The sequence below is a fragment of the Octopus bimaculoides genome, chromosome 7 (genome assembly GCF_001194135.2).
Source record: "Octopus bimaculoides isolate UCB-OBI-ISO-001 chromosome 7, ASM119413v2, whole genome shotgun sequence".
Lineage (NCBI taxonomy): Eukaryota > Metazoa > Mollusca > Cephalopoda > Octopoda > Octopodidae > Octopus > Octopus bimaculoides.
This window is the reverse complement of record NC_068987.1, coordinates 21,532,527-21,541,296: the sequence shown is the minus strand read 5'-3', so window position 1 is coordinate 21,541,296 and position 8,770 is coordinate 21,532,527. Positions and strand designations below refer to the sequence as shown.

Below are 8,770 nucleotides of genomic sequence, written 5' to 3'. Positions count from 1 at the left end.
TAGGTGTTTTCGTTCAATAAACACTCACAACGCCCGGTCTGGGAATCGAAACCGCGATCCTATGACCGCGAGTCCGCTGCCCTAACCACTGGGCCATTGCGCCTCCACATGTGTATATATATATATATATATTGTTACGAACGCCCGCACGCGAAGCACCTCCTTAACCGAAGAGAGAACTCGCGCGCGCGCGAACGTCGTACGCTCAGTGAGCTAGCAGCTCGCCTCGGTCACCTGACCAATAATAAGCCCCGGCTGGAGCACGCAACGAAGAACAACACAGGCAAAAGGAGGGGTGGAAGAAACAACACGAAGACCATGCGTTGGGTAACCTTTTCTTACAACACCAACACTCGCCCTTGAAAACATGAGAATAAAGCATTACATAAACATGAGAATACATTTCAAAACATTACATAACAGTTCAATAGCATATAATGGTGTGACATTGCGTGAACATAATCAAGGGTTTGCAATCATTAAGTCCATCAAAAGTTCTTTCTGTTCTTTCTTTTCTTCGTTTTCTCTTTTCAGTTACACATCACAGTTAACAGTCTTTTTCTTTAAACATCAAACAAATACATTTCTTGGAAGAATATTTGTAACAAACCTTTGCTGTACTCAATTCCTTTCTTTCACAAAACTCACTATATCCAAGTAACCAAGTACTTCCCTTTTTGCCTGCTTCAACAGTTCCCTCTCTCTCTCATTGCTCTATGCATTTCTGCTGACTATAGACGCTCACTCTCTGTCAGACTTATCATTCTCATCTTCACTTCATCTCTGTACAACTGCTTCGGACGACCGCTACCACTCGACTGCCCAAACTGCTGTCCCCAACTGCTTTCGCGCCAATTCCTATTCTGCTGAACTTTCGGTGACCGGAATCGTTAGCACGTTGGGCAGTACGCTTAGCGGTCGATGAAATAAGTACCAGCTAAGCATTGAGGTCGATGTAATCGACTAGCCCTTTCCACAAAATTTCAGGCCTTGTGCCTACAGTAGAGAGGAATAGTTACTCAGCACCAAGGAGGCAAGCTGGTAGAACTGTTAGTACGCCGAGCAAAATGCTCGGGGGCGTTTTGAGTTCAAATTACGCCAAGGTCGGCTTTGCCTTTCATTTTTTCAGGGTCGTTGAAATAAGTGCCAGTTAGAACACTGGAGTCGATGTAATTTGAAATCAATATTTATTCTACGCCTAGTTACAGATGTTCCTTTGCTACTATTTACTCTGTAAAAACTGTAGTGAAGCTGATTAATGAATTATCTTTCCATGTATCATAAATAAATATAAAAAAATCGATAGTTGTTTTTGCTTTGTAAATAGAATAAACAGTAGAATGAATATGATCAATTTAAAATCTTTAAAGAAACATTGATCCAGCACGACAGCAGTCCAGCAACTGAATAATGAAGAAAGAGAATAAAACACATGCTTGTCTTACAGTTCTTCACACGAACGCACACGCGCGTGCACACACGCACGCACGCACGCACGCACATACACACACACACACACACACACACACACACACAAACTCACACACACACACACACACACACACACACACATGCGGAGCTTACAGCTCTTGTACCCTGAGTATGAATTCTCATTCGTACCAATCATGATAGGTGCATTAGGTTATGTACCAACAAATTTGCACAAAAACCTAGAAATACCCATAAACCTACTAACCCTAACCCTAACCTTAGAAATACTAGGTTTCATCGGAAATGAGCAAAAGAAACTGACACAGATTCTCCAAAGCCAATCTCTTAGTAGCACATTGAAGATTTGTAAGACATTCTGAAAATTCTCCATCTGAGATTCTTATATGAATAGATGCATATACTTGGGTGTATGCATTGACAGTTCAACCAACAGGCCAACTCAAACATATTTACAAACACCGGGAACTCTCTTAACTCAAAAGGTTTTGTCGCTTTGTTAACGACCGTCTTGAACTCTCTCAAGAAGAACTTAAATTAAACTCAAAGACAAATCATACATACAGTTGATGACTGATTTCAGGCAATGTCACCGCCTTGGTTGAACTCTTAAGCATGATCAGCACCCACGTGGGTTTTCTGCTTTGCTAAAAACCTATACAAATTTGCAAAAACGTAACAGCGATGGGTGCCTCTTGCAGCAGGTGCTCAGAAGGCTCAACACCCCCGTTGACATATACTTTCATTCTATCAAGGAATTTTTATTGAGTGTTTTGCCTTTTCCCGGCTATAATCAGACGTAATGCGTAATATACGAGATGAAGGCAGCGAGCTGGTAGAATCATTAGCACACCGGGCAAAATGCTTAGTGACACTTCATCCGTCTTTACGTTCTGAGTTCAAATACCACCGAAGTTGATTTTGCATTTCATTCCTTTGGGAAGTACTAGTTGAGTACTGGGGTTAATGTAATCGACTCACACTCTCGACCGAAATTGCTGGCCTTGTGTCAAAATGCGAAACTGATATATAACAGAGATGCTAAAAATTAAGCAATTGCTTATGCTTGAAGCATTTTAAAGAGAAGACACGTTGGATGATGTAGTTCAAGTTATACTATATCAGAAAAAAAAGGTGATGGTCATGGTCGAACTCCTGTTGATCACAAGTTTGTTTAATCAGGATTGAACTCCGGTTCAACAACAGTAATAGCAACAACAACAGCAGCCACTATAGCAACAGCATCACCATTACCAGCAACAGTAGCAGCAACTGTAACGGCAACGGCAGCAGCTGTGAATGCAGTAATAACAATATTATAATTAGTAGATTTTAACCTTCTTCTTTCTTACTTAGCCATCATTTCCTCCTCCTCTTCCTGCTCCTCTTGCTCCTCCTGCTCCTCTTGCTCCTCCTGCTCCTCTTGCTCCACCACCACCATCACCCCCATCCTTCCTCCTCCTGCCTTCTCTTCCGCCTCCTGCCCTCTCTTCCTCCTCCTGCCCTCTCTTCCTCCTCCTGCCCTCTCTTCCTCCTCCTGCCCATACATACACATGTGTTTACATATATATATGTGTGTGTATGTATGTATGTATGTATGTATGTATGTATATACACGCATACAAGCATATATATCAACACGTAATATTTACAATATGTGATAATATTATTTTATGGTAATGGTAGAAGTAGTGGTGGTAGTGGTAGTGGTGGTGGTGGTGTTTGTATAAACTTATATACACACACACACACACACACACACACACACACACATATATATATATAATACACACACACACACACATATATATATACATGTGTACATATATATATATGCATGCGTATATACTGACGTGTACATATGTGTGTGTATGTTTGTGCATGTGTGTACTTGTGTGCGTGTGTGTTTGTGAGTGTGTAAATATGTATGTATACACATGCATAAAGATTTACCTTTAAACTCACTGACCCCATCCTCACATCAACAACACTCTCTTTTCTACTATATCCTTCTCTTCTTCTCTCTCTATATCTCTCTCTCACACAATTGCACATTCACACACACATATACACGCTCACATACATACGCGCGCGCGCGCTTACAATATAAACTTTGCACACATGCACATACTTCGAACACTAACAATAAACTTGTATGAAACACCACAGCATTGTTCGAACTAGTCACAGCCCAACAGTACTGTCGACATTCCGACGTCAAAATCCACAGCACAAGAACAAGAATAGGAACAAGAACAACAACAACGACACTTTGTGAAAGAAGAGAGAAAGAGAGAAGAAGAAGAAGAAGAAGAAGAAGAAGAAGAAGAAGAGAACAATTAGAAAACAAAAAAAAATGTTTACCAAATTTATTCGAAACAAAAAAATTATTTTAATTGGATTAGCCACTTATGTATTCGCCGCACTTTACCTGTCTGAGAGTAAGTATGTTGTTCTTGTTACATTTCTTGTAAGGTGGCCATCTAAGTCAGCTTTGATCCACTTAACCTCTTATCAAAAGCATTCCAAACATGACTGCCGCGTTTGTTCGATAGTCTTTTTATTCTCCCCTCCGATATAGACAACGTGTTACACCTTGGGAGGGTCCTTATGCTAATGAGAAACACACGCATTGGTTCTATTTCAGTTCACTAATTATAATTAATCAACTGGTTAACCATTTAACCAATTAACTAATCAATTTGATAATAGGCCTTCTAGATCAGAGCTTATTTGCATAGTAGCTAAACTCCACAGGATTTGCTAGACGAAACAGAAACGTCATATATCTCAAATATCTTAATTGTATATTTAGGCTTTGTATCTGTTTTGCAAAATTCTTGATGTGAAATCGTGTGTTGAAGGAGATTTGGTTTTTATCTTTGGAGAATCATTATAACAATAAGAAATGCATGCACCGGTTCTATTTCACTTCTTTTATTACTATTAGTCAACTAGTTGATCATTTAACCATTTAATCAATCAATTGTTTGATTAATCGTTTGATCGATCAATCAATCATTTAGAGTTCGTCAGACTTCCTTCGTCTCCTCTCGCGATCTCATCAACGGCTTATTCTCGCTTCTGCTAAATTACAGTGTCTGATAATGAATGATGTAGTCGGTAAAAGCGTTTATTATACTTAATTTTGATATGACGGTTTTTCGTTCGAATCTTAATCTAGTATTATACATAAAAAATAACACGTTTTGATGATCAAGTTATCAACGAGAGCTATGGATGTAAGTAATGTTTCTCATATAGGCACAAGGCTAGAAATCCAAGGAACTGGGGGTAATCGATGACGTCTACTTTATTTCTTCGGTTTTATTGGTTCCATCAATTTACGGTCGAAAGAATTGGAACTCTGGATGTGTAGAGACGGAAAAGAAGCAGTTAGAAAATTTTTCCGACGCACTTAACGAATCAACCAGCGCAGTCGTATAGTATAATGATAAATAGAATAAAGAACTTAAAATGAATTTAAAAAAATAATTTCTAAAGATTAAGTTAATATTCCGAAATATCGTAATCATACTTTAAAATAAACTCAACTTAGAAATTTGTTCAACGACCTGTATATAAACACGAAACTGGCAAACTGATCCAAGAATACGGTACCTGATGATGTTCTGACGCTGAAATCGATCTCAGAGGGCATGAATTAGAGAAATCTTTGACTAAATTAATAACCACACTTTACCTGAACGTATGGATGAATAACTGCAACCTCCGCATTCTTATAAACACAATGCCACACTAGTTACCAACATCACTGGGACACCTCTTGGCCATTGTATACCGCTTAAAGTGAGCAAAATACCAACTTGAGTCTCTCAATAAGTATCGCTCACCGTAGCATGAAAACGCAAAAATCCTACGCCTATCTACACTGGTGAACCTAACGACTAGCATTGATTGCTTTCTACAGGTTATCGATGATTTCATTAGTCATTAAAAAAAAAAATACACATCTACTGTGTCAGTATTTGCGTCCATGTTTATGACTGTGCAACTGCTATAAGTATACCAGCCAGATCCAGTGAACTGCACAACAGAATCTGTGACTCTTTATCAAGCGGAGTCCTATCACTAGCTAGTAATAGGCACTGACTTTATTAATATCTACTTAATTCTGTGTACGAGCGTATGTGCGCCAAACTACGCGCGCGCGTGTGTGCCTGTATGTGTGTATGCGTTTGTACGAGCGAGTGTACGTGCGACAGACCACGTATGTGTGGGCGTTTATACATCCATATCTACTAAATATTGTATCTAATACTTTTTGGCTGTATTAGTTCAGTAAATGTACACCAGGATTCATCACTAATTGCTACAGAAACGAAACCAGTGTTATTTGTCTTGGATAAAGGTGTCTTATGATGTACAAAAAGTCCCAAAGAATCATCAGAGTGGAATATGGTAAAATAACAGAATGAAAAAGCATCACTATTTTGCCACTTTTTAACTTGGTGCAACTCCAAATGGTCATAACCTCTTAACTAATCAAGATAATCCAAACAAAAGAACACCTTTACCTATGTTTTCATGGTTAATCTTTCAAGTAAAAGTGTTAAAAATGAGTTACCCCTACCCATAAAGTTAAAAATGAGTTACTCCCTACCCTCCACCCCTTGCACACACACACACACATACACCCACAATCAAATTGTTTACCACAGGATGAAATAAAGCTCCTAATCTCAAATGCTTTCGTTTATATTGACATCATCAGGGGATAAGAAAGAAAGAAAAGAAAATACATAGTCAGACACAAGTATATGCTGTACAGTAAAAACTTACAGTCCACAATGTCCGTCAGTTCAGTTACCTTTTCAGTCGGATTTAGCTATATGTGTGTGTGTGTATATAGACATACCTCACCCTGCGTCGTTAATTGTTTCCAGGAGACACGACTAGAATTAACTTGTCTCTAGGCTAGACTAGGCCGAATTTACTTGACTCTAGGCTAAACCGATAATAACTATTCTCAGTTCTGTACTTTATTTATGAATGCATTTTCAATAATACATGGTTGATAAAAACCTATTTTAAGCTTACAAACAAAATGATTTTTATTTTTTAATACAGTACAGTAAAAAAAAGTTATCTAAATTTACGAATACAATTTGGCGGTGTTTACCGTACATTGCGGACGCTTTATTTATGAATGCGGTTTGCAATAGGACATGGTAAAATAAAGCCTTTTTTAAGCTTAAAAAACAAATTCAGTAATTACTATTATTTTGCAATAGTAAAAAAAACTAAATTATTTTAAATTTACCAATACGTACATATAATTTGGCGATTTACATCGCGGATGTAGATGGCTGAAGATCGTCAACATCAACAGCTGACTCTGGCTGTTCTTGTTCGATGCACTTAAAAAACCGGTTGAGAGTTCCTTGAACTGTTTTATTCTTTTCCTCAAGGGTTACATTATAAGGAACAAAAGCTTCGGGACAAGCCCCCATAACCTTGGAAAAGCGTTGAACATTTGGATCCATATCCTCAAACATAGAAAGATCTTTTTTGATATAGGCAAATACTTGCTGGATTTTCTTAATGGTAAAATGACGTGGCTCAGGTTCGACTTCCTCTTCTTTATTTTACTGCTCGTGAAGCTCTATCAAATCCTCGTTCGTCAGGGGCTGCTTGTCTTTTTCAGATAAATCTGTGAAATCCTCCTCTTTCAAATCCATTTCCAGTTCTTTGCTCGTAGTCACCAACGTTTTGTTGATGGCAACATTATCAAACCCCTTTAAATCATTCACGAATTGCGGGCATATCTCCTTCCATACACCATTCATAGCTGTGCTCTGTGCATCATTCTGTGCTGCTGCTATGTTCTGTGCAGCCTTTTAGATATCGTTTCTCTTCCAAAAGTCACGAAGTGTGATGGACTCATCAAGATCAGTTGCAGCTATTGCTTGCCGCAGCGTACGCTTCATATAGTAATGCTTGAAGATAGCAATTATTCCCTGATCCATTGGCTGCAGAAGAGACGAGGTATTCGGAGGAAGGTATACGACGGTAACGTTGGGATCAAAATCTACGATGTTTTGCGGGTGATCAGGAGCATTATCTATGATAAGTAAAACCCTAAATGGAATCACCTTCTCCTAACAGTACCTATCTATCTGCTGCTGAAATAGAATGATTGAAGAATCAATTAAAAAACAAACAAACAACAACAACAGTAACCCATGCTTTTGAATTAGCCATTCATATAACAGGGAGAGATAGATGCCTTGAGTATGTTCTTCAGGGCCGGGGGTTGTGTGCATGGTACACAAGCAATGGCTTTAACTTAAAATCTCCTGAACAATTACCTCCCAACATAATGGTCACACGTTCTTTTTGAGACCTTGTACCCTGGAATAGTTTTCTCCTCCTTGGAAATGAACGAACGGTCTGGCAATTTTTTCCATACAATCCAGTTACGTCTACATTAAAAATCTGTTCGGGAAGAAACCCGTTTTCTTCGATGATTTTCTTTAATGGATTAGGAAATTCCGCTGTTGCTTGTTCATCAGATGATGCACTTTCACCTTGATTCTTAATGTAGTGATAACTTCTTCGCCCTTAAATCTCATGAATCATCCTTGGCTTGCCTTGAACTCTACATCTTTCTCCTCTGGATATTTTTTAGGTCCTCAAACACAACGCTTTCTCTTGAGTGATTTCTTGACAAATAGTAGCACACTGACGAGTCAACCTAACAATCCATTTCCATTTCTTCAAAGATTTTGCCCCTTTTCCTACTGATGACCGTGTTCTTCATCCCTGAGGCTTCAGATATGATGTGTGCTAAAATCTTATGTACAATCGTCGATACAATTGTACGACTCATCCCAAATGATCGTGCAATTGCTACCACTTTTTCACCTTTTTCATGGTGTTTTAAGACAGCCAGTTTATCTTCCAGCGTTATAGCATGACGTTTAGCACTTTCGCTATGTATTTTCTTAGTATCCATGGGGGCGAAAAATAAAGTCACAAATGAATGAGAATGAGAAAATAGCTGATAAACAGACGTAAACAAATCTGAATTCAAAACAATCGCGGTAAACACGAGTGACAACGATGCCTAACGGTTGTTATTGGAACTATAGTGCAATATGAGTTCCGAAAGACCGATAAATAAGACAATACAGATGATTCATGATTTCGTTCACTAAGGTACACTACTGTATGGTGTGTATCTTATTGTACGTATTTTAATATGATTTTATATGCTTTTATTCTAATTTATTGTACAGTAACAGGATTTTATGTGCTTTTAATGGTTTTCTAGTGATTTTACGATTCCAATATTTGT

The 8,770-nt window shown here is 38.4% G+C and overlaps 1 protein-coding gene and 1 long non-coding RNA gene across 3 annotated transcripts in view; one reads left to right on the top strand and one right to left on the bottom strand.

Moving 5' to 3' along the window:
• The window catches only part of LOC128248334 (uncharacterized), a 4,104-nt gene extending 2,841 nt beyond the window's left edge, over nucleotides 1-1,263 (bottom strand). The window contains exon 1 of the long non-coding RNA XR_008264573.1: nucleotides 611-1,263. This is a non-coding gene — a long non-coding RNA (uncharacterized LOC128248334). The remainder of the gene's footprint in view (nucleotides 1-610) is intronic.
• A 2,168-nt stretch (nucleotides 1,264-3,431) lies between these two features.
• The window catches only part of LOC106880878 (carbohydrate sulfotransferase 11), a 40,030-nt gene continuing 34,691 nt past the window's right edge, over nucleotides 3,432-8,770 (top strand). For both annotated transcript variants that reach the window (XM_014931034.2, XM_014931033.2), the window contains exon 1: nucleotides 3,432-3,890. In XM_014931034.2, coding sequence (XP_014786520.1) covers nucleotides 3,806-3,890 — 85 coding nt within the window. In that variant the 5' untranslated portion in view covers nucleotides 3,432-3,805. The remainder of the gene's footprint in view (nucleotides 3,891-8,770) is intronic.